The sequence below is a fragment of the Microtus ochrogaster genome, unplaced genomic scaffold (genome assembly GCF_000317375.1).
Source record: "Microtus ochrogaster isolate Prairie Vole_2 unplaced genomic scaffold, MicOch1.0 UNK11, whole genome shotgun sequence".
NCBI lineage: Eukaryota > Metazoa > Chordata > Mammalia > Rodentia > Cricetidae > Microtus > Microtus ochrogaster.
In genome coordinates, this window is record NW_004949109.1 from 8,209,148 (window position 1) to 8,236,834 (window position 27,687).

General features: G+C 36.8%; 1 protein-coding gene across 3 annotated transcripts in view; it reads right to left on the reverse strand.

Annotated features, from left to right (window-relative positions):
- Positions 1-3,969: 3,969 nt before the first annotated feature.
- Positions 3,970-27,687, reverse strand: part of Mpp6 (membrane palmitoylated protein 6) — a 100,898-nt gene continuing 77,180 nt past the window's right edge. For 2 of the 3 annotated variants that reach the window (XM_013353560.2, XM_005366620.3), the window contains 4 exons: positions 26,440-26,601; positions 9,307-9,509; positions 8,819-8,947; positions 3,970-7,688 (listed from right to left, as the gene is read on the reverse strand). In XM_013353560.2, the coding sequence (XP_013209014.1) occupies positions 7,512-7,688; positions 8,819-8,947; positions 9,307-9,509; positions 26,440-26,601 (671 nt within the window). In that variant the 3' untranslated portion in view covers positions 3,970-7,511. The remainder of the gene's footprint in view (positions 7,689-8,818; positions 8,948-9,306; positions 9,510-26,439; positions 26,602-27,687) is intronic. The other variant, XM_026788975.1, reaches the window with a different exon arrangement.

Genomic DNA, 27,687 nt, shown 5'->3' on the forward strand with positions numbered 1-27,687 from the left:
TCTGATATAAGACATAAAAAGCATGCTATGGACAGAACATATATGAACCTACAGGTGGAAAACACACCTGGAAATGGAGTATTGCAATTCAGGGACTTTGTGACTAGGACAAAAGGCAAAGAAAAAAAAAAGTTATTTCCTCACCTTTATAATCTGGTTAGAATTTTGTATTATTCGAATTAAGAAAAAAACCCTGAATGATGGTTCATATAAAATAGGAAATATAAAAGGGACTGGAGACAGTTCAGTAGTAAGTGATGTACAAGCATGGAAACCTGAGTTGGCTCTCTGGCACGCATGTAGAATGCCAGACATTGTGATCACACCTGTAATACCAGCACTGGAAGGCAGTCTGGGCTTGCTTGCTTGCCAGAGTAGCCAACCAGAGGGCTTCAGTTTTAGTCAGAGAACCTGTCTGGGCAAAACAAACCCCAAATATGGAGAGCAGTAGATGAAGATATCTTTAGCCTCTATGTGACATGTGAACATACACACACACAAAGGGCACTTCTGGAGACTGCCTGCTGCACAAAGCCACACTGCAGTGTTTTGATGGGTCGCTGCCCTCTTCCTGCAGGCCTAGTATTAAGCTGTAACCCACAACAGGGCTGCTTGCTGAAACACATGGTGACTCTTTCCTGGGCAGATGGGAAGTGGCTATAGTGACTCATGCTGTCTAAGTTTAGGACTCCTGAGATTTTTTACCAAGAATGACCAGCCTTGAGGCCCATTCCCATATAGAATACATGCCTTAAATTTAGGACTCCTGAGATTGTTTACCAAGAATGACCAGCCTTGAGGCCCATTCCCATATAGAATATATGCCTTTAGGGCTGCAGCTCCAGGGAGTGGCACATGGTGACAGCTATCATTAAATCCTGATCTGCCATTAGGCCTCTGTTCTTTTATCATAGTTCTGTCAAATTGGAAAGATGGCCCTGGACAGCAAGCAACCAAAACAACACTGGTGTATCTTTGCTGTGTAAATCTTCCATCTGCCCACTCTTACCTCTTTAAATTGTTCAAGTGTAACCTGCGTCAAGACCTCAAAGAGATTAGAGGATGGTAGCATATATGGAATGCTTAAGCCCAATGCCTATATAAGTGTATAAACTGGTACCATTTTCTGTGTGAGGCTGCTTCCCTATGTGCGTTGGCCAGAACTAGGCACATATTATTAGAGGATTTTTCCTCTATTCATTTATATGTGCTCAGAGTGACTCCTCACTGCAAAGGCATGCTCATTCTACAATAGTACAGCACCTAACTGGCTCTTCCTGCAAAGGCTAAGTATTTCTCACTTGGACTATGCTTATTAACAGTGCAGCCACTAACAAGCTCTCTGACTTAAGATGTAATCATGTCTTAACTGCTAAAGGCTTCTGGCTTAAAATAACATATAGCTCAGAAGGGTTTTTTTCTCTTTCTGGGGTGTTGGCATGTGCCTAGGGCCATGTGTACATTAAGGTTGCAAAGCACTCCACCCCTAAGCTCCCACCCTTTTCAGCTGAACAGATTTAATGTTGTGATCTTTCTTTCCTCTTGACTAGTTAGGTCTCGCTCACTTTCTTGGGTGGTGGTCAGAGACTGCTGCTTCCATTCACCCCAAGGCAGAGTGGAAACCCGTGGCAGCACTCTTTGTTGTAATTCATGTTACTTAATAAGTCTTTGGTATACTTTTGTCTGGGTTCTTGTGGATTCACATACATCTTACATTTGGTACCCAATGTGGGGCAAGTACATCTACATAGACCTGAGAAAGCTTAAACTAAGCTGAGGACAGCTTACTGGTTGTGTCTCTCATGCAGGCCATGGTGCAGAGATGTCATGAAATTCGGGCTTGAGCACAGCATGGTACCTTCCTGCCATGGTACATAGAGATATCTCCAAGCTGGACAGCATGCTGCATGGTCGATTTTTTTCTCAGAGCAAAAAAATAAATAAATAAAAATTAAAAAAAAATAAAAATTTTGTAGATAGTGTGCAACAAGCAGCTTGCTGGTGGCATGGACCTGCTGCTTCCCAGAGCTGGCAGTGAACATACCTCCACCATGTTGGAAAGCAGAATGGGGTAGTACCAGCATCCAGGGCTGTTGCCTTGGTCCTAGCTAAGCCTGCTTATCATTTTAAAAACTCTCCTGGTCAAAAAAATGATTACAGATAGATAATAATGACAGATTCAGACAAAAAAGACTTCTGAACAGGTCACAGTGTGACTGATAAATATGCATATGTTTGGGAAAGAGAAAAGAGTAGAAAGACATAGATTAAAATAATGACTTAAAAATCCTTAAAAAAATATATATCCATGTAAAGATGGAAAATACACAGAATCTAGGTTATGGATATTATTGTGTTTTCTTTAAATTTTTTGACTATTAATGAGCTAACTGCTTTGCTTGGTGGGGGCTACTGAGTTAAAACAACATATATATTTTAAAGGTATCTTGACTTCAAATTTAAGTCTAAGGATATGTTGCTTTGGAAATAAAGGTTCTGCTTTTGTTTCCACAGAAGATAAAAACCTGTGGATTCCTTCCAGGCTAATATGGTTTGCAAACAAGACCCCCTGAAAGGTCTCTGTGAACCCTAAAGATACTTAGTCCATAGACAGCAGGAAGTAGTTTCAAGAAAATGAGTACTGTTTTCTAATAAACATAAAGGTGCCCATAAAACTTCACAATATGGAGGAAAACCAGGCTGCAATATAAATTTTAGGCACAAGGAAAAGGAAGGGCAGCTTCAGAGTGCTAAGATCAGTCTGCTCTGATGTAAACATGTCAGAGGTTTTCAGTTTTGTTTGATTAGTGAATGGCCTGCTTAGCAGTTAGGGACTTGGAATGGGACTCTAAGGGGACTCCTAGATTAGGACCACCAAAAGGCAGGCCATATTGTCTTCCAGACTGCAGCTCCATCAAGGAGCTCTCTTAATTCCAGGGACAGGTTCCTGAGCAGCTCACCATCTGCTACTTCACCTCAGAATGAGGTGACTGTACAGGGACTAACAGAGTAGCAACCTTGGGTAAGAGAATACATTTAATAAGTAGTCTCAAAGGCTTACCATATCACAATCACAATTTACTCCTTAAAGTTTAAGATGAAGACAAGTATTAACTTAGTCCTATGTAACACATGGAATAAAGGGGAGATTAAACGCTATAAAAACCACATGGGCAAAAGCAGGATTTTAGTCAGTAGAAGAATATGACTATTTTTGCTTTTATCACAAGAGATTATTTTTTCAAGACAACCTTGTAGTGTTTTGTCCAGGTGGTACAAATCATGCTTACCTTAGAAAAGAGAGCATCATTCTCTCGCTTTTTAGTTCACTAAGGACGTGTGATTCTGTGCATTTTTCAAAAGTCACTCCAGGATAAAAAGTAACAAGATAAAATAAGAGAAATATTTTTAAAAGAATATAACTTTAAAAGCTAAAACAAAATTCAATATAAAAATAACCTTACCTTAAAAAACTATAGAATTCTCATCTTCTTCAAGTGTATCACATACACTTACAAAAAGACCAATATGATGCTGAATTATACATCAAATGTACTCTTAAAAATCTGTAAGTAATATTCAGTTATATACAATAATCTCATTATTTAAAATACTGAATTTCTCCCAAGAACTTTAAATACATTACCGATGCTATAATCACTCTCACAGCAAATCCCTTGAACAGGAGGAGGGCAGGCACTGTAATCTTTAAGTCTAACTTATAGTACAATTTCACTTCAAAGTTTAAGTAAATATTCCCCAAGAGGCTTCTATCCAGAGATATTTTTTCTTAAGTAAATTAAACTTTAATAATGAAAAACAGTTTTCTGAGCTTAGTTTCTCTAATAAAATCTTCAGAAAGGAGATCAGTGTCGGCTTCAAGGTGGAACCAAAGCCTCTTAAAAGAATCTAAAATAGATCAGAATGTCTAGAATTTGAAATTAATTAAAAACCTTAGAACACTAGCTGTAACACGTGGGCAGATATATTTAGCTTTATTATTCATAAAGTTTGGAAGATAGTTACATATTATACACATAGCTGTGTGTGTATATATATATATATGTACATGTTTTTTAAATATGAACTGTTTATGCACACAAAACTTCAGGACTGTCTTTTCCTTATTTAGTGTGAAGATTAGTTAATGTGGAGGTAGGGTCCTCCAGTCTAATTCTGTATAATGAAAGACTGTTTCAGTAGACATAAAAGTAAGTAGATTGTTTTTTTTTTTTTTTACCATTTTCAAACTTTTTATATTTTGAACTTACCCATTTAAAATAATTATAACTAATTTGGTGGCGTTGGCAATCAACTTCAAGTCATGATACTTGCTATACAAGTATCATTCTTTTATTAACAATATGGTAACTTAGGTATTTTACTATGAAAATAATAAAAATAATGATCATTTTAACTAATTTTTAAGTAGGATCATGTCTTGCTGGGGAGTAGGCCCAGGATCTCATCTCACACATCTTAGTTAGGCACATACTTTATCAAAGCTACAGCCCTGGGCCCTGGTTTTTGTTTTGTTTTTTGAGCCTGTTACACCATACAGGCTAGCCTCCAACTTACAATCCCCCTGCTTCAGCCTCCTGAGTGCTTGTATTACTAAGCCTGGCAAAATGATCATTTTTGGCCATTATTGCCATAATCAATGTCTTGCTATTAAATTATACTGCTAACGAGCTATTTTCTAAATGTTTTAATACCAAATTTGGCATTTTAAGGATTTTTTTTACAGTTTCTTATAAATAATATTATTAGACTCTAGAATCTAGGATTTTGTTCTATTTGGTTTATAATAATTTCTATTTTAGAAAGCTATGGTGAGCAATTGTGTCAAGTCAGCCAAAACAGACACTCCTAATGATCTGACACCTGATATTGTCTAAAAACACAAACATTATGGAAACTGCATAATAAAAGCACAGCAGTAACAAAGGCGTAAATTCTACTGTAGGGCACTGAATATATTCTATTAGGAAAGGTTAAATGACTTGTTCAGAGACATCATCTGTACAGGCATTTGTACATTTAGAAATGAAAAAATACATATAACCATTAGTTGTAAAGAAATGACAATGTCCTGAACACTAAATGTGGAACTCATTCTACAGTGCATTTAGGAAGACACATATAAAACGTTTTCCCAAAGAACATGCATGTGTGTGTATATTTTATCTATTGCCAATTATTGAACGCCATTGTAAGCCCCTTCATCTTCAGTTTATTATAAACAAATTTGTTATGTTAGACCCTTCCCAGGAGAGAAGTATGAGTTTCCTTGATGGCAGTACTTAGGAAGAATTGTGGTGTAAGGCCTGATGGTTCCTACAGACTCAGGTGGGGACTTGAGTTACAAGTTCAGTGATTCTTCACTGAGAAACAGTTGTACTTTCTTAATACTGGCATGTATAGGATAGTGAACTAAACTGTATTGTTTCAGTAGGAGAAATCTGTGATTAATTTTGTCATCAATCATGAGTTCCATTTATAATAGAAACAATGTTAAATAGAGATGATATGCCAGACAATATGTATTTTGTATCAAATAAAAGGATATAAATACATATGTAACTATTGTTTCTGTTTTATCAAGATGGTATAGATATTTGTGGATAGACTGCTGTGCTGATATAATTTTCCCAAAGCTGCTTAGAAAGGCCTCATGAAATAGCATGAAGGTACATGGGGAATACAGTACATTTCCTGAGAGCAGAACTGCAGTTTCTTTCCAAGCTTACATTACAGTGTGTTGAAACATTAAGTCACAAGGTGCCATGTAAACACTGTGCTTTGACTTATGTTGCTTTGAGAATCCAAGAATCTCAGCAAATACATGTGGTTTAAAAAGTTAAAGAGTGTATGATCCACTATGTTAACAATTCCTGTCCCAGAAAAATGAAAAATAATTAATATTTTGGCTATGAAATTCTAGAATTAAGATTTAAAAGCCTGTAGATTTCTTTTATTAACAATATGGTAACTTAGGTATTTTACTATGAAAATAATAAAAATATTGCGTGAACATTGCTTACTACCATATATACATACGTATACACGTATGTGTCTATTGATTATCAGTATCTTTATATAGATGGGTATATAACTTTGATGAGGGGAAAAGCAAAGTCAGAATTTATGTGTTTGGACTGTCACCGAAGATACTCATCAATATTTAAGCACCAAATCCTTTAAATGTGACTATTCCGAATTGAAAAGCTAGCAGCAATAAAATAAGGTTAGCTTAGTTCAGTGTTTAGCTGCATCACTAAAAGCATGTTTAAGAAAGAATATGTACCATTTAAGAATCCTAGAGGGGAATATCAACCAAGGCGAATGTGGAAATCTGTACATGGTGGTAACGCAGCTAAAGGATTTGGTTCTTAACCATCAAATAACAAAAAAGTGTATTTCTGAACAGAAATCAAAAGTATAGGGCATTATTTAGTTTATATAATGTATGTGTTATGTGTGTATATATAAATAGCTGACAATTATTTCCAAATTTTGTAAGCTGTTAAAAGGATTTGGTTTTAGACAAACAGAACAAATACCCTAACAAATCACTTCCCATTTCAGAAATGACATTTGGTGATTAACAAACAGCTTGCAACTTAGAGACATCTTTAAATATCACAAACATTTGCAGAGGCATATTTTTGCTTACTATATCCTTAAAAAAAACTGAAGCAATAGGTTTGAAACTTTATATTTGAAAATAAGTAAACGGTGAATGAAGTTTTGCAGGATAAGGCACTCTCTGTCTGCAGGACCTTGCTTCCAGCCCGAGCTCACAAGGTACTAGTAAGCAATATTAGTCAGCATCACAAATCACTGCGACAAATGAAAAGATAAGTTCATAGAGAGTGCAAGCTATTGCTCTTCACTGTATTCACTAGAGGGGGCGGGGAGCTGATCTCTCTGCAAATAAGAAAGAACAGCCATGCTCTAGAGTACGAGGTGGCGTTGAAAAGACTCGATGTCAGATTAAGATAGAAGTGGACTGATACTCAGATTCTGCTTCTGTAACAAGTCTGATTAAGAAGGTCGGTAACTACTAATTCTTTTCTAATGAGAATAATTGATCCTTCACTAAACACTTAAGAGAATGATAGCTTTACAAAACTATTTCAAGTATTCATTATCACAGTGAAAATGTGAGACCAATGTTGGAGAGAATGATCTGAAAATTCCTTTGATGAAAAAGGTAAGGGTACTAAATCAAAACCTACAAAATGCTTGAACGCATTTCTTTATGTGATATGAATAGAAAGGTTACCCATAAAAAGTTAAAAAAATTAAGAGAAATTATATATTAGTACACCTTCCCAACCACAATTATATAAAAATTCCACCTAGTGCACTGTTATTTCAATTTACACAATAAAAATGCCTAGATGTGGCAGATACCTTCTACCTCTGCATGTGTTCTCTCCAGTAGAAGGCTTACTTGTTGAGTCACTTTTTATAAGTTTTATTTAACTGATAGCCTCATTGAATTATCAGTACACCCAGCTAATAGGGACCCACTGTGGTTCCATTCTTAGTTTCTCAATGGCAGTTTGTAGTTTCTCAAAGGCTTTGTCTAGATTGTCATTTACGATGATCAAATCAAAGTAGTGGTTGTATGCTCTCTGAATTCGTGCGCTTTCATCCACTGTTTTCTTCAAATCAGAGTCCTGTGAATGTTAAAAAAAAGTTTGTATTGTAATATGTACTGACTTGTTCAGAACTAACATGAGTAAGAAATGAGGGGCTTGGGTATTTGTTGGAATTTGGATGCCAATTCTCAAAATCTACCCTTTACAGTGCTGAAGAAGCTATTACTAGATATCTGTTCATGTTGCAATCTTTCCATCTACTTCCATGATTTATGAGTATTCTATATCTTCTGCTCTGTTGGATTAGAATGAATTCCCTAAAACTATTACGGTTTGTCCAAGATAATGCAAGAATTACTACCAGTGGCTGACTTCCAGCTGACTTCTATACAATCTTTTCTAAAAGGGTATTCTCTTATGGCCTGCGTAAAGCCAGCTTGCAGTGGCTGTTCAACTCAAAGTTCATTTGTGTCCTGTCACTTAGAAAGGCGGAGACTCTTAAAAGTGTGTTTTGAAGACTCTAAACTGTGCCAAAACACACACCCATAGACTTTAGCTTCATTTCTTCGAGTGTTGTTTGCACTCCATCAAGTACTCCTAGATGGTTTGGAACAACACACGGAGTGGAGTATATACCTAAGTGATGGGTTGTGCATGACAAAGCAGAGATTTCCATAAACCCCCACTGCACCTTCACATGTAATTCTACAAGTATGAACTGGGATCCTATTACTGTTTGCTGAGTCTCAGAATCAGTAGATAAAAGTGAAATAGAAAGAGATTCTGCTTTTTGATAAAAAAAAAAGGCAAATGAAGGACAAACAGAAAACTTGCAACTTGTATGTACTTTAGAAGAAAATACAGTTACAAAGACTTCTAGAAGATCTACATTTAGACAAAGTGATGACAGGCTAATATCCAAGGAAGCAAGCAGATTCCAGGATTACATAGGGCTGTAGATCGAAAGACTACAATGTATACATTCCAATAATAATCTTTTCCATTTTATAAAACTCAAGTTCTGTTTTAAAGTGAAGGACTGTCACATAAAAGCAATATTGTTTCAAATCCTAATTATATTTAGTAAATCAATTTTCACTCTGTAGCATTTTACATAGTGCAGTAACTTCCTAAGTATGATCAGATGGGATTAAACATACTCAGAAGAAAAGGGAAAATAAAAGTGTTAACTTGAAAAGAGCCCCTACCGTCAATAGCTTGGTGGTGATTCCTGCATCCACCACAGCCTTGTGCATGGCACGCAGGGTCTCTAGCTCTGGAGCAGCAATAAATACCACATAAGGCATGAACTCAGATGTCCTCAACACTTTCAATGCCTGTGCAAAAAGTAATTACAAGTCAATATATATAATGTTAGAACTTGAAGTGTGCTGGCCGTTAGTATAAGTAGAAGTTTATTGGTCTCTTTCCTAAGGTTAAGGACATTATTTACTGCCTGTGCCCCCTGTCTTAACTCTATATAGTACTTTCCTAAAATACAAAGCCATTTACTTTGTTGAAAAACCAAGTTATTAATCTTTGTTCCTCTTGGCTGTCTGACCTTTATTTGTGTATCTAGTTATGGACTCATAATAAAGTTGAAAGAACCACAACCCCACCTTGATAAAACACACTCCCCATACCCAATATACCCAGTCAAAATCTTCCCAACATCTTTGGAATTTATGCAACTCACTTGTGGGTTGACGTCTAAAATGCAAGTACGTCCAGTCTGTACAACTTCAAGGATAGAGTCAATTTTAGTTCCATAGAGGTTTCCTTCATATTCCCCATGCTCCAAATACTTTCCAGCTTTAATATCTGCTTCCATTTCTGATCGGGACACAAATTTATATGCTTGTCCATCCTTTTCATCTTCTCTTGGCTTCCGTGAAGTAACTGGAATAAAATAATGTTGAGAACTTGTAGATTGTGAAATACAGACTAAAATACATACCGGTATCTTTGGAGGCTTCACTCAGTACGTGGATTCAGCTAAACTGACCTATCTCCTGGTTTTGGAAACAAAGTTTCAGGGAGAGGCATGCATATTTGTTTACCCATCGTCCACATTTTCTTTTCCATTACAACAGTAGCTATGATACAGACCGTATGGCCTTTGAACAGGAATGCTTGCAGATCTCTAATTTAAAAGAATGTTAAAGGAATGGTTCTCAACATAAAATTTGTATCAAAAATATGATTGTGAATTCAGCTTAAAACTTAAAACAGACTTATTCAGGCATGGTGCCAGTGAATAAATACCCTTTCCTTATGAATGGTGTTCTGCTTTTTCTTGAAGATTCAATTATAGATCCTGTTCTAGTTACACATTTCTTAATTGACTGCCCAAAGGTGAGCAAAGTTTCCCACTCTTACCTGCTAATAACTATTTTCTGAAATGCAATTCTATCCACAAATTTGGACATCTATTCTTTACTTTTATTCTCCTGCTTTCTGATATTCCCAAATATTAAGTACTTGATTTTTATTATGTCTATTTGCCCCTCTATTCTGACCTATGATTTCCAAACCAGAGTGAATATATCAATTCCAAATTCCAGGTGCAGGGGACTCTTTTATGTGGTATTTAGATCCATGTACACTTTCAGGCAAGTAATGTTACAGCAATTTGGTGTATGCTAGAAATGGGTTGTTACCACCTTTCATATCTCTGCAAAAGTGTACTCTGCCAAGATTAACAGTAGCTTTGAAGAACAGAAATAATTTTTTTATTATTTCAGCATTAGCCTGAATCTAAGCTTGACCAGACTCTACTTTTGTTAAGTAAATGAAGTGATGGAGGAGGCTCATCTGTCTATGTGTTACTTTCATTAGTTAATAAAGAAACTGCCTTGGCCCTTTGATAGGACAGAAAATTAGGTAGGTGGAGTAAACAGAACAGAATGCTGGGAAGAAGGGAAGTGAGTCAGAAGCAATGAAGCCAGCCGCCAGGTCAGACATGATGAATCTTTCCCCGGTAAGCCAACACCTCGTGGTGCTACACAGATTATTAGAAATGGGTTAAGCAAGATGTGAGAATTAGCCAATAAGAGGCTGGAACTAATGGGCCAGGCAGTGTTTAAATGAATACAGTTTGTGTGTTGTTATTTCGGGTAAAGCTAGCCATGTGGGAGCTGGAAGGGACAAAAAGCAGGCCTGCCCACAGCTCCTTCTACAATGGAGAATATCTGAGAAAAATCATTAAGTATGTAAAATTAAAATAAGTGATATAAGCAAAAAGGTGACAGACTTTTAACTTATACCTAAAAAAAAATAAGACACCAAGAAAACTTTTGAGAGAAAACAAAAAGAACTTTAAACTCAAGGGGTAAAGTTAAAGGTCAAATTCATCATGAGACTGTATGTATAGCTGTCTTCTGCTGTTTTTAACTAATTTCAAGAATCTTCAAGATGAGTGTGGTTTTCCACACTCAAAAACAAAAACAACACCCCTGCCCCAAACTCATAAAACCTGTTTCTAAAATTTCACCAAAGATCATACAACAAATTGTCCAAGATAATTTTAAATCTCCCAAATAAGCACACACAAGGACTTGGTTTAGTATCTGTAACTCTAATTTAAAAGTTGCATCTTCTGGTTAAGCCCTGCTTTGAAACCATCAATGTGTTGCTTGAAATGAATATGTAAATGCAAACATGCACACATTACTTCCCAATATGTCCAGAGAATCCCAGTTCACAGCAAGATATGTACAGTGTTCTTTAACTGTAACTCCACTCTCTACTGGACATGCCAAAAGGAGGGGGCAAGTTACTGTCATATATTTAAATTCCTTTTCATTTTCAGAACAGTTAGAACAGAATGACTCTACTTATTCCTTAGGCTTCTACACAGAACAATTAAATAGTGGGACTTCTTAGAAGTGAAAATTAAAGGCTCTGGTAAAATTCTAAATTTTAGCAGTGAAGAGTCAACAAATAAACACTCCATGTGTTAATAAAGCCCAAGGTCGTAATACTAAAAGCAAAACAAAACAGGATTTATAGCTTATCTTCCCAAGACAACATTGTCTATCATAGTTTTGCAATATATTTAAAAATTATAATAAATCATCTCAATGCCATCAACCTCACCTGACAATGAGTACTACAATATTATATGGAAACAATCAGGCAGTCCTACTTTATGGTCAAGCCATGGTCACTGCAGCCTTACCTGCAGTACCCAAGGTAGGGATATAACTGAAGTGCCCATCAATGAATAAAATATTTTTAAAATACTGTACATACTTTAATATATTTATATTCTTATATAAATAGAAGCTATTGAGTAAATAAAAATTTAGTGGTGGTAAGATATTCATAAAAGTTATCATTGAGACACTTTGAAGTATACCTAAATCAGCATGAAGAACATTTAAACTGCTGTGCAACTAATAAATGACTATACTATCTACTTTCAGATTTTTCTCAGCATTCCAAACTCTGTACTCCTTAAATAACTTACCCTTCCCCATTATGGTAATTCATCACCCGCCCCAGCATCCGAATGGTTATGAAGTGGTACATCATGGTCTTTAAGTTTACCCAATGAGCAAATGATAATGAGCACGTGTTCATGTGCTTATTCTGAAAGTCTATTGAAGTCCTTCATCCATTTTTGTATCGGGATTTTTGTTTAATTGTAAGAATGTTTGACTCGCAGCCGTCCCTACCACATCTCTGACCACTGGAGTCTTAGCCCTGACTACCTGTGGAGAGGTGAGTGTCTGGGTTTGTGGCTTGAGGGTCCACCTCTCTGGACCCTAGCCCCGGGAAGGACATCCTGTGCCTCACCCTCATCCAGCAAAGCCCTGGAGAGCTGGGAGCAGTTTCCCCATACCCACAGCCATCTCCCACCACATCTCTGACCCCTGGAACCTTGACCCTGGCTGCCCCTGGAGAGACACCCTGGAGTAGCCTCCCCATACGTGCAACCACTCCCGCACTGCACCTATGGCTACTGGAGCTTTGGTCCTGACTGCACCTGGAAAGAAACCCTCAGAGCTACATCAGTGACTACCAGTGGGACAGCCCCGCCTGCACCACCTGGAGAAAGAAAGACTCCCTGAAGAACAGGCCCCACCTGCACCCCTTGGAGGAAGAGATGGGTAGGCGCCAATTCAAGAATACAGTCAACAACCTAAAGTACAATATGGCCACACCTTAACCTAGTGGTCCTATAAAAGGAAGACCTGAACATCCTAACCCAGAAGAAGCAAAAGAAAATATTCTTAAATATAACTTTCTGAAGATGATAGAGAGCCTTAAAGAGGAAATAAAAACTTCCCTTAAAGAAATGGAGGAGAAGACAAACAAAAAATTGAAAGAAATCAATAAATCTCTTAAAGAAAGCCAAGAAAAAACAATCCAACAGGTGAGGCAAAAAGTTCAAACAGTTCAAGACTTGAAGATTGAAATGCAGTCAATAAAGGAAACACAAACTCAAAAAATTTTGGAAATCCAACAAATCCTTGACACAACACATCCAGGAAATCTGGAACACCATGAAAAGACCAAACCTAAGAATAATAGGGACAGAAGGAGAGGAATTACAGCTCAAAGGCTCAGAAAATATATTCAACAATATAATACATTATAATACAATCATAAAAGAAAACTTTCCCAGCCTAAAGAAGGACATACATATGAAGATACAAGAAGCTTACAGAACATGAAATAGACTGGCCAAAAAATAAATAAATAAAAGTCCCCTCACAATATAATAATCAAAACCACTAAACATATAGAATAAAGAAAGAATATTAATAGCTACAAAGGAAAAAGGCCAAGTAATATATAAAGGCAGACTTATCAGAATTATACCCAACTTCTCTATGGAAACTCTGAAAGCCAGAAGGTCCTGGAAAGATGTGTTGCAGACTCCAAGAGATCATGGATTCAAACCCAAACTATTATCCCCAGAAAAGCTTTCAATCACCACATATGAAGAAAACAAGATAGTCCATGCCAAAACAAAAGGTTTAAACAATACCTATCCACAAACCCAGTCTTACAGAAAGTACTAGAAAGAAAACTTCAATCCAAGGAAGCTAACTGCACCCACAAAAACACAAGCAACAAATAGCCTCACACTAGCAAACCCCAAAGAAGGGAAACAAACAAGCACTATCACCGAAAAAGAATAGGAATTAACAATCACTGGTCATTAATATCCCTTAACATCAATGAACTCAATTCAACTAAAAAAAAAAAAAACAGGCTAAAAGAATGGATACGAAAACGGATTCATCCTTATAGTACATACAAGAAACACACCTCAACCTCAAAGACAGACAACACCTCAGAGTAAGGATTTGGGAAAAAGATTTTACCATCAAAAGGACCTAAGAAACAAGCAGGTGTAGCTATCATAATATCTAACAAAATAGACTTAAAACTAAAATCAATCAGAAGGGATGGAGAAAGACACTTCATACTCATCATAGGAAATACTCATTAAGCTGAAGTTTCAATCCTGAACAACTATGCTCCAAGTAAGAACACCCACAAATGTAAAAGAAACATCACTAAAGCTTAAATCACACATCAAATTCCACACACTAATAGTAGGAGACTTCAACACCCCACTCTTGCTAATAGACAGGTCAACCAGACAGAAGCTTAACAGAGAAATAAGAGAACTAACTGAAGTCATGACTCAAATGGACTTAACAGACATCTATAGAACATTTCACCCAAACAACAAAAGAATATATCTTCTTCTCAGCACCTCATGAAACCTTCTCTAAAACTGACCACATACTCAGTAACAAAGCAAACTTCAACAAATAACAAAAAAATTGGAATAACACCCTGTATCTTATTGGATCACCATGGCTTCAAGCTAGAATTCAACAACAACACTAATTGCAGAAAGCCTACAAACTCATAGAAATTCATCAGTGCTCAACTGAATCACCCCTAGTCAAGCAAGAAATAAAGAAACTGAAGACTTTGTAGAACTCAATAAAAATGAATAAACAACATACACAAACCTATGGGACACTATGGAAGCAATGCTAAGAGATAAGTTCATAGCACCAAATGCCTACATAAAGAAACATAACAACTTAACACTTCATCCGAAATCTCTCTAACAAGAAGAAGCAGATTCATTCAGGAGTAGATCACAGGAGATAACCAAATTGAGGACTGAAATCAATAAAATAGAAACAAAACAATACAAAGAATCAATGAAACAAAGAGCTGGTTCTTGGAGAAAAATCAACAAGATAGACAAACCCTTATCCAAACTAATCAAATGGCAGAGAGGGAACATCCAAATTAACAAAATCAGAAATGAAAAGGGGGAAATAACAACAGACTGAAGAAATACAGAGAATCATTAGTTCATACTACGAAAACCTGTACTCTATAAAATTGGAAAATCTAAAAGAAATGGTAATTTTCTGGATAGGTACCACATACCAAAATTAAATCAAGACCAGATGAACTCAAATAGACCTATAACCTCTAAGAAAATAGAAGCAGTCATCAAAAGTTTCCCAACCAAAAATAAGCCTAGGGCCCGATGGTTTCAGTGCAGAATTCTATCAGAACTTCAAAGACTATTTGCAATCTTGAAAGACATTGATCTTGAAATTTAACCATCATTTTACTTTCACAGGATCCCCCAGAAAGAACGTCACCCCCATGACAGCTGGAAGTAATTCTAGAGGACGACATCCCCTCTCCCAGTAAAGTTTGTCCTTGGGTTTAGGGACATCATTTAGGGTTGAATATAATTAGGATACGGTTGAGGGAGGAATTCTATAAGCTCAGGGATCTTTTTGAAAAAAAGAAAAAAGGAAAGGGATAATTGGATGATGAGATAATAGATTTGTAATTGTGAGTTACTGTTTTTAGACAAATATATTGGTATTGATTCTTGTTTATTGATACAAAGTTAAATTATATTGACTGTTGTATGCATGCATGCTTCTACCTCTGTTTAAAACATTTTTATGCATTGATATATATTGTATTGATATATATACTGTATAAATTTACCATATTGCAGTGTACATTTCTACCTCTGATTAAGATACTTATATATTGTTTATGTATTGGTATATATTTACCATATTGCACTGTATATTTGTACATTGTTTATATTTGGAGGTCATATTGTCCTCGTTTATTGTACAGTTGTTCCTTTGTATACTCCTCAAAGTGTTCCACACAGTAGAAACAGAAGGAGCATTGCCACACTGTTTTTATGGGGCTACAGTTATTCTAATAACCTAACCACACAGAGACTCAACCAAGAAAGAGTATTACAGACTGATCTCCCTCAGGAACATTTATGTAAAAATACTCAATAAAATATTGGCAAACTGAATCCAAGAAAATAACAAAATAATCATCCACCATGATCAAGCTGGCCTTCCATCCCAGAGTTGCCGGGATGGTTCAACATAAGAAAATCTATCAGTGAAATTCACCATATAAATAAACTGAAATAAAAAATATGATCATCTCATTAGATGCTGAAAAAGCATTTAACAAAATCCCACACCCCTTCCTAATAAAGGTCTTAAAGAGAGCAGGGATACAACAAATGCTTCTAAACATAATAAAAACAATATACAGCAAGTTGACCACCAACATCAAATTAAATGGAGAGAAATTCAAAGCTATTCCACTAAAATCAGTAACAAGACAAGGCTGTCCACTCTCTCCTAATCTACTCAACAGAATACTTAAAGTTCTAGCTAGAGCAATAAGACAACAAAAGGAGATCAAGGGGATACAAATTGGAAAGGAAGAAGTCAAACTTTTGCTATCTGAAGATATAACAATATATATAAGTGACCCCAAAAATTCTATCAGGGAACTCCTACAGCTGATAAACACCTTAGGTAATGTGGCAGGATAAAAGGGCAACTAAAAAAAAAAAGTAGCCTTCCTATATACAAATAATAAAAGGGTCGAGAAAGAAATCAGAGAAACATCACCATTCACAATAGCCACAAATAACAAAAAATATCTTGGGGTAACACTAACCAAAGAAGTGAAAGACCTGTATGACAAGATCTCCCATGCTCTTGGATAGGTAGGATCAACATAATAAAAATGGCAATCCTACCAAAAACAATCTATAGATTTAATGCAATCCCCATTAAAATCCCAACAGAATTCTTCACAGACCTCTAAAGAACAATACTCAAATTCATATGAAAAAAAACAAAACAAAACAAAAAACAGGATAGCAAAAACAATCCTGTACAATAAAGGAACTTCTAAAGGTATCACCATCCCTAACATTAAACTCTATTATAGAGCTACAGTAATGAAAACAGCTTGGTACTGGCATAAAAAGATAGGTTGACCAATGGAATTGAATTGAAGGCGTAAATATTAATCCACACACCTCTGAATACCTGATTTTTTGACAAAGGAGTTAAAATAGAAAAAAAGAAAGCATCTTCAACAAATGGTGCTGGCATAACTGGATGTCAGCATGTAAAATAACGTAAATAGATCCATATCTATCCCCATGCACAAAATTCAAGTCCAAATGGATCAAAGATCTCAATATAAATCTAGTCACATTGAACCTGATAGAAGAGAAAGTGGGAAGTAGCCTTCAATGCATGGGCCACTTCCTAAATATTTTATCAGTAGCACAGACACTGAGAGCAACAATAAATAAATGGGACCTCTTGAAACTGAGACACTTCTGATAAGCAAAGGGTAAAGTCAGTAAGACAAAAAGGCAGCCTATTCTACTGATTCGGAAAAGATCTTCACCAACCCCCACATCAGACTGAGGACTGATCTCCAAAATGTATAAAGAACTCAAGAAACTAGATATCAAAATGTCAAACAATCCAAATAAAAAATGGGATACAGATCTAAACAGAAAATTCTCAACAGAAGAATCTCAAGTGGCTAAAAGACATTTAAGGAAATGTTCAACATCCTTAGCCATCAGGGAAATGCAAATCAAAACGACTCTGAGATACCATCTTACACGATTCAGAATGGCTAAACTCAAAAACTCCAAAGATAGCTTATGCTGGGAAGGATGTAGAGAAAAGGGAACACTCCTCCATTGCTGGTGGGAATGCAAACTTGAACAACCACTCTGGAAATCAGTATGGCAGTTTCTCAGAAAACTGAGGAATCAACCTACCTCAAGACCCCGCAATACCACTCTTGGGCATATACGCAAAGGATGCTCAAGGACAAGTGTTCAACTATGTTCAAAGCAGTATTATTAATAACAGCCAGAAGATGCCCCTCAACAGTAGAATGGATAAAGAAAATGTGGTACGGTTACACAATGGAGTATTATTCAGCAGTAAAACAATGACATCTTGAAATTTAAATGGATGGAACTAGAAAAAAACCATCCTGAGTGAAGTAAATCCAGACCCAGAAAGACAAGCACAGTATGTACTCACTCGTAAGAGGATATTAGACTTAAAACAAAGGATAACCAGCCTATAATCCACAATTCTAAAGAAGCTAGGTTAACTGTGGAAAACCCTAAGAGATACATACATGGATTTCCCTGGGAAGGGGAAATAGACAAGATCACCTGAAAACTGGGAGTTTGGAGGCTGGGGGAGAAGGAAGGGTGAAGGGAAAGAAGAGAAGAAAAGGGTAGGGGGAGGAGAACTTGAGGGAACAGGATGGTCAAGATGAGGAAAGGACAGGGAGAGCAAGGAAAGAGGTATCTTAATTAAGGGAGCCACTATGGGGCTAGCAAGAAACCTGGCGCTAGAAAAATTCCCAGGAATCCATAAGGATGATCCCAGCTAAGACCCTAAGCAATTGTGGGGAGGGTGCCTGAACTGGCCTTGCCCTGTAGTCAGATGGATGACTATCTTAAATGTCACCATAGAACCTTCATCCAGCAACTGATAGAAACATACAGAGATCCACAGCCGAGCACAAGGCTGAGCCCCCAAAATCCAGTCGAAGAGAGAGAGGAGTGATAATGAGCAAAGGGGTCAAGACCATGATGGGGATACCTACTGAAACAGCTTATCTGAGCTAATGGGAGCTCACCAACTCCCTCTTGGCAGTGGGAGAACTCGTATAGGACCAAACTAGGCCCTCTGAATGTGGGTGACAGTAAATGGCTAAGGCAGACTGTGGGCCACCGGCAATGAGACCAGGATATATCTCTACTGCTTGTACTGGCTTTTTGGAGCTCATTCTCTTTGGAGGGATACCTTGCTAGCCTAGATACAGTGGCAAGAGCCTTGGTTCTACCTCAAAGCAATGTGCTAGACTTGGGTGACTTCTCATGAAAAGCCTTACCTTCTCTGAGGACGAGAAAGGATAGTTATTTTTTTTTTTTTAAAAAAAGTCTATGTTTATTTAGAAACTTTGATAACCTGCCAGAAAAGGCACATGTTGGTGATTCATTCATCAAATACTTATTGGGCATCCTGTTACTACAGAAACAAGTTCTAGGTAGTAGGTCAAAGAAAAACAAAAGATAAAAGACACACACACACAAACACAAGGAGAGAGGTGACTTACCAAATAATAAGAACTGAGGTGCTGTACCACAACCACTAGGTAACTGGAAAAGCTACAGTAAGTTGAATGGCCAGTTTTCCTTGAATAAAAGTACACTTTAAGCACGTAAAACTACAAAAGAGTGGGTACTTTAGGAAGCCACTCAAGTTATGAGCCAAAGGTATGAATAATGAGCTGGAGGAGCTTGAAGAAAAGACTTGTATACAAAGTTGGGAATACAGAGTTGACTTGAACAAGGTAACTGGGTAAGCACAAAATCCATATTAGAAACTTCTGAATGCTTTCCTTACAAGTGTAAATAGAACCAAAGCTACAGAGAAATCCTGTCTCAAAAAACAAAACTAAACAAAAAAACCAACCAACCAACCAAACAAACAAACAAAAAAGGTGTAAATAGAACATTGAATGGAATTTTAACTTCAGTCTCAGACTTCATTTGAGTACTAAACAGACGCTAATATTTTAAGGATGTACTTTATCATTTGCAGTTTAACAAACAAACATAGTCATCTTGGTCCTGGGGTCATCTATCTAAATACTTCTATCTTATATAAATCAGAAAAGGAGTCAGTGAATTGTGAGTCATGGTTTCAGGGAGAAATGCATTGTTTTCTTTTCTTTCCCTATACAGTGGAATTATTTTCACAGAAGAATGCTCAAGACCTATGCTGGCATGCCACAGGAGTGGGGTGGTTTGTAATCTCACTGATGGTAAAACAAAACTGACTTTCCTAGGCTAATGCATGCATGTATATACATGTCCAAAAGACAGTCCACTTTCCTGGACTATCTTGAAGGCTCTCTCCACAGAAAGACAGTAAGACGAAACACAGTAGCTAATCCTCTGTTATCTCTTAGCTCTGTACCTGTACAGTCAGCTAACCAAGGATGGAAAAATTCAGAAACAAACAAATCTGTACTGACCATGGATAGATTTTTGTCCCTTGTCATTGTTCCTTAAGCAATAATAGCTTAACAGCTGTTTATTAACCATTTAACATTATGTATAGGTATCACAAATAACTCAAATGATTTAAGCACCCACAAAAAGTTTTGCATGGAATATATGCAAAATTCTATGGAACTTGAAGTATTCCTGAATTTTAGTATTTTGGGGAATGAAGTGGGACATGAGTATGGTTATCCTGAAACTGGTAGAGAGATGATTGCAGAACCTATGGTATGAGAGCTTTGGGCAAAGCTGCAAGGGAATAATTAGAAAATCTAATATTGTTGGCCAGGAAAATTTGTAATATGGAAATCTCCAAAGGGCTCTAAAAAGACATTGAAGACAAAGAACTCCAGCAAGCAAGCTCTTATGCAACACTACTTTCTCTTTCCTTTTAGCACTCACTTCTTACAACATAGCTCACAGGAAACTGAAGTAGCAGAGGAGAACATAAACCAAGTAATAAAATAAGCCATACCCGTCCTTCCCAACATAGCTACTGTGCTACAGAATAAGAAGAGCTATAAGGAAGGCAGGAATTGTGAACTGGAATCATGGCTTCAGTTTTGATGGGAACTAGACGTTTTTGTTTTTAATGCCTAATAGTGAGATTTGTTTAACAAGATGCCACAATTATGAAAACGAAAGTAACCAGAAAGTTATCGACTCTTCTAGAGGCCTGAAGGTGAAGAAAAGGAACACAGACCCTCAGAGGTTAGATAAAAGTCTAGTTCTTTCCTTTCTAAGCTCAATCATCCAACAAAGCAGTTTTTACTAGCTGACAGAAATAACATGGGTCAGAACACTAGGAAATGAAGTGTATCTGCGTACTTAAGGTGAGAGCAGACAGATGTTCCTCCTCCAAACTTAGGCAAAGCTTGTATATTGTTCTATTACTGACAGAAGCTTAAATTGCTCAATGAAAGTTTGTGGAAAACAGCTTCACTATTTGAAAATATCTCTGAACAGGTTGCTTAACTGTAAACTACAGATTTGCAGTGGAAAGATCTACCAAATGCCATAGTAATTAAATCAATGACCAACATTAGCATCAACAATAGGACAAAAAGACAAGATGCAAATCTCCTCATGTATGTCTGAAGTTAGGAGAAAACAATTGGGCAAATTCACACTGAGGAACATTTATGGTATTAGCAATTATATTAAATGGATAAAACTCTAAAAGGAAGATTGGCAAAATAAACTGGAAAAACTGATCAAACTATATGTTGTTTACAAAAGACATTTTATACTTAAAGACCCAAGTAAGTTGGAATTAAAGACATACATGCAAGCAGTACCCAGAGATACCTACACACTCACATCAAACAATCCAAACACTGAGACAAAAATTTATTGCTAGAGACAAAGAAAAATATTTTACAAAGACAAAAGGGTCAATTCATCCAGCAGCAAGATGTCTGTAAACATGAAGCAAAACAGAACTGAAGAAACAGACAAGTCAACAAAAGAGCAGGAGACCTCAAGGCTTCCAGTGATGGAGAAATGAAAACCTGAACAACGTTACAGACCAGCTAGACAGAATATCTACGTAGCATTCCAGTCAACAATAGGAAAATGCACTTCCCCAAGTGTACAAAAATAAGGAACATTCTCCAAGACAAATCTGAGACCATAAAACAATATCCAGTGAGTTTAAGGGGAGTAAAATCACACATGCTCTCTGGACACAGTGAATGGAATTATTACCACTAACAGAAAAATCTGGAAAAATAAAATAATGTATGAAATTAAATGACATTCTTCAAATAGGTAAAATGAGAAATCACAAGTAAGATTAGCAAATACTTTGGGATGAAAATGGCGCTGCTTTAAAGGCATAGTCCTCCTGGGTGCTTGCTGCTGGTGAGCACATTCTTTGTCTTTGCTCTAAAAAGGTATATATGGCTCAGTTATCATAGCTGTGGAGGCCTTTGTCAGCTCTATGGTTAGCTTCAAGGAGTAAAGAAACCATAAATGGCTTATTGAAGCCTACCGACAGCTTACATGGACAGACTTATTAACAATGAACAGGAACGTCAGAGAGAAGGCACCCAAAACTAGGCGACTGCTACTTTTCCTTTTGACCAAAAAGGTAAGTTTCTAGCTCGTATCAGTGGCTGTTTTCATGTATGATCAGGAAGAAAGAAGGCTGCATAATTGATTTGTATTGTATAACTGTCAGATGATGTTTTAAGTCTCTAGGATCATTGTGAAGAGAGAAACTGTTTCATTATATTTATCTATTTCTAAAACTATAAATGAGTGAGATGAATGCAATAAAAACTTAAAAGTACACTAGAATTACAAGATGAAATAAAAGTGTCTACTGAGAAATTTCTAACATACATCTGTCTGTTAAAGGGAAGTCTCTAGTGAGTAAGCTGACTTCCTACCTCAGATAACTGGGAAAAGAGAAACTAACCCAGAGAGCAAGTAGAAAAGAGGAAGTAAGACTAACGTGAAATTAATAAAATGCATGAAAGAAAAATACAGAAAATTAAGAACATTTAAAAAAATTCTAAAAAGAACAAAACTGACAAATATTTAAGGAAGAATTTACTAAATTCAGGATGATAGAGGGGAATGTGACTAGAACGCTGCAGAGATCACGTGACAGCGCTCACGATGATGGGATGTGAGGAGGACGGCATGCAGATTTTGTGTGGGTGGAGGGGCTGAGAAGGAAGTAAACTGAGAACTCTGGATAGCAATAGTACATACAGTAGGAGATAAAGATGTGAGGCAGAATGCTGGAGACAGATAAACGGATGGTTCCTACCTTTGAATAACTGCACAAATGAAAATATATAAACACAATTCGGGTTTCTGAGAACATTATTATTATTGAACCAGTTTTGTTAATATTATATATATTAATTTAGAAAAGGTGAATAATTCAAAGGAAAAGAAATCTATTAAACCAAAATGAAAAACTAATTGAAGAAAGAATGGGAAGACCTGCTTCTGAACAGGCAGAAGCAGTACTGTAGAATACTACAAACAAAATCCACAAATTCAATGCATCCCCATAAAAATTCCAGTAATATGCCTCACAGAACTAGAAAGCAAAATCCTCAAATAGACAGACAGAAAAGACTCTGGATAACCAAAACAACTCCAAACAGAATGAACATAGCTGGAGGAATCCAATTACTTGACTTCCAACTATACTACTGAGCCACTGTTACAAAGATAGCATGGTACTGACATAAAAACAGACTAATGGAATATACCAGTGTACTGGATATAACCCACAAAGTTATGGACACCTAATTTTCATAAAGGTAGCAAAACATACAGTGGAAAAAAGATAGTAAAGGATGCTTGTAAAACTGAGTATTGACCTGCAGAGGAATGAAATTAGATAACTATTTCTTATCCTAAAAAAGGCATTTAAAGTGGATCAAAGACCTTAACTTAAAGCTTGAAATGGTGGAACTGCTGGGAGAAAACACAGTGAATGCCCTTTGAGATCCAGGAACAATCCAGAATATTCAGGAGAGAAAAACCCTACAACATAGTAAATAGATCCAAGAATTTAAAAATGGTTTTAATTTTTTGCATAACAAAGGAAACTATCAGAAGAATGGGATAAAATCTTTGCCAGATACACTTCAGATTATACATATGAAGAACTGTGAAAATGAACCACCAATAACCCCACTAACAATAAATGTACTAATGAGATACAAGACAATCTCCAAAGAAGAAATACAAATGACCAACAACTATTTTAACAAGTGTTCAATATTCTCAATCATCAGAATAATGCAAATTAGAACTATTCGAGATCTATTTCACCCCGGTCTGAATGGTTACCATCAAGAGCAATAGTAGCCAATGCTTGTAAGAATCCGGAGGGGGAATCCTTTCTCACTGTTGGTGGGAGTGCAAACTGGTGCAATCATTATGAAATCAGCGTGGAGGGTTGCAAAAAACTTACAATGGGATAAGGAGATGGTTCAGCCAGTAAGGTGCTTGTCAGACAAGTTTGGTTCCTTAGCACCCACATAAAAGCTGGGCACCAGGATAGAGAATGACTCAGTGGTTAAGGGCACTGGCTGCTCTTAAAAGGACCTGGGTTCAATTCCCATCATGGCTCATAACCATTCAGGTGTAATTCCAGTTCCAGGGATCCAATATCCTTTTCTCTTCTGGCCTCTGTGGGCACCAGGTAAGCATATGATGCACAGACATGCATGAGGAAAAAGAGCCATACACATCTGAAAAAAAATACTGGGGCTTGTCTGAGAGATGAGGTGGCATGGGTGCAGTGGGATGCAGAACCAGAAGGATCCTTGGAGTTCACTGCTCTTCAGTCTATTCAAAACTGTGAGATCCAGGTACAGTGATAGACTGTGTCTCAAAAGTGAGGGAAGGAGGGCAAAGGAAGAAGATACGCAACATCAACTTTTGTGCAACATCTGCATGTGCATACAACTACACGAAGCATAATATATCCATGCACACACCACCACCGTAAACACAATTAGCATATGGCACAGGTATACCACTTCTAGGCATGTATCCAAAGGACTTTGTTATCAATGCTTATTGCTCTATTAAAAAATTACAAGGAAATGGAATCAGCCTACATATCCATCAACCAATAAATGGATAATGAAAATGTCTGTGTACACACACACATACCACTAGAATTTTATTTGGTTATAAAGAAAAGTGACACATGCAAGAAAATTTGTAGAATTAGAAAAGATATTGAAATGAGGTAGCTCATGCTAAGAAAGATAAACACGTCATGTTCCTCATTTGCAACCCTAGTTGTGTGGTTGTATGTGTGCATGTGTGTATTTTCTGTGGTAATGTGTGAGGGCAGAAGTCATGAAACTAGAAAAGGGACACAAGGGGAGAAAAATGATGGTTGGAAGGACACAGGGAGGGTAACAACACACATATTGTAAGAGAATGGAAACAATTCTGGGGGCAGAGGGTATGAGTGGAGACAGCTCAAGGGGAAGGCAACCCAAACTAAACATATGTAAAAACACTGAAAGGGAAGATGTTACTGAGTAAAAAATAAAATATTTTTAAAACTAAAATGAAAACTAGGGACTATAGAGATGGCGCAGAAGTTAAGAGTACTTGAGGCTCTTCCATAAGTTCTGAGTTCAGCTTCTAGCACCCTGCCAGGCAGCTCACAACTGTCTGTAACTCCAACTTGGGAGGAGCTGGGTGTTCTGTGCCTCTTGTCTCTGTGGCATGTATACTCACATGTGTATACCCAATGTAGACACACAGTCACACCTAATAAACAATAATACAAAAATAAATCTCAAAAAAGCGAAAATGAAACTAATACAAACAAACCCTAAGCCCTAGCACACTAAAATCAGCTTTAGGCGATGGGATTTTGTGGGAGTGAAGCAGCCACGGTGCTCTTTGGTTAGAATATGAACTATCCCCTATTGGCGAAACTGGGCCATAGAAGAAAGTTGACGACTGGGGGCATGCCTTGGAAGGTTATTCCTGGTTCTGGGTAACTCCCTTATTCTCTGCTTCCTGTTTAACATGATTGGAGCCATCTCCTCTTCCACATACTCCTGCTACACTACGATCGTAGGGTGTACCACCCTACGATGAGCCTAACAGCAAAGGAGTCAAGGAAAATTTCAGAAAACTGAGCTAGAATAAATCCTTCTCTTCCATTAAGTTGTTCCTACCAGGCCATTTGCTCATGCTTCTTGTCAAATGTGCAGCAAGCACTATAACATCAGTGATTATCTGAACTCTCCACCTATGCCATTTCTGACATCACTAAATTTTCTATGTATACATGCAAAAAATAGGGAGAAATGAAGATTACAAAATTTGTCTGATCCTAAATGGTTCTATTTCTCTTCAGCATTAACACATATAGTCTCAGTAAGTTTAACAAATATTGTCTCCTATAGAGGACTTGCTTTCAAAGTATCGGGTTTATTATGAACCTGCAGGGCCTAGGGCTGCAATTTGTACCAGACTACCTAAATTCACAAAGCTACTGACATACTGAATATTTGAGTACCTAGTAGGCATTTTCCTTTTAAATATACTATACTGGGTGAAAAATACAAATAGATGGATAATAGTTACACAAGAAAATCCAAATACATGTAATTTGCCACAATTTTTAAATGCATGCCTTTGCCTTTAGCTTCTGGAATGAAGAGTATACAGATGTGCCTACTGCTGAATAGCAGCCAGCACACTACCTAATACAGCGATAGGGCCACATGGATTCTCAGTACTGTCTACTCTCCATGCTCACTGACAGAGCCACATTTTACTTGTGATTAATATTAGTTAATAAAAATCCTTTTCTCCATATACCCAACTTGTTTTCTGGCCAACAAATGGAAACACAAGACTTACATGGCACCGTTGTTCCAAATCTAGCAGGATTCAACACTATGAATCTATTTTTCAAGCTTCTTCTGCCCACACCTTGAGCTCCTATCAACACTAATGTTTTTCGCTGGAAGGGTGGCATTTTTGCTACTTCCTCATAGATCTGAATTTCATGGCGATCAAACTCTAAATGTGAAAGTAATGGGACAACATTATAATCAGTTATACTTTATATACACAGAAAGATATCTTGGTATTCTGTATGCTAATGGTCTTTTTGTCTTGCTAGTTAACTATCACTTGATTTGTGCATGTCTGACATAGGCTTGTTTTTACAAATTTAGTAGGGTACAAAAATTATTTTATATCTTGATTTAAATGCTTGTACCCACTCATTTGCCCTTTGACATTCATTTACTATGCTAGAAAATTCTTGAGTTTTATGTGTATTTATCAATACTCTACACATTAAAGGCTTCTTATGGGCAATTTGTCAGTAGAAATGATTACCTTAACATCAATCAAATTACCGTTTATGCAATTTACATTAAAAAGTGTGTGTGAAGTAGAGAGAACAGAGGACACCTGCTTGGCTGCTTAACTTGTACAGGCTGAGTAGGCCAGCTCCAGTGATAGCACCCTTCTATCTAAACACCAAGATCCTAGAATTTGTACATAACATAAAATGCTGGAGGAAAGAGCATTTTCAGTAGACTATTGACCCAACCTATAAACTAAGTCAATGAAAACGTTACAAACTTTGCTAAAAAATTTAGTGATATATAGTTATGAATAATAAAACCACAGTGATTCTGAACTATCATGTCACCCACCAACATTGCAGTAATAACACTTCATCTTTATTATCTTAACAATTCCTTCTTTGTACAGTTTCTTCATAGTAAATTAAACCAATATTGGAAAGTAAAAACACCATTTCTTCCTCCTGTATGATTTTGTTTATACTGTGTTTTTTATTACTAGTATAGGGGCAGCTTTGAAGTCAAGAAAAATGAATATGATAGCTTCCATTTTTAGCCAATTTCAGGAAGACATACAATGAATGCACTTTGAGCACACTTCCTTGCAGTCTGCTCATCCTTTCCCTCACTCTTTTTACTTCCCTAGACAGTTTCCCTTCTCCTTTAATGTCAACTGTACATATATGACTTTATGTATCTATAAAAAAGATCTAGGGTCCATAAGTAGGAGAAAAACATATTGTTTGTGTTTCTAAGACAGACTTAATTTGTTAAACAAGATTATCTTTAT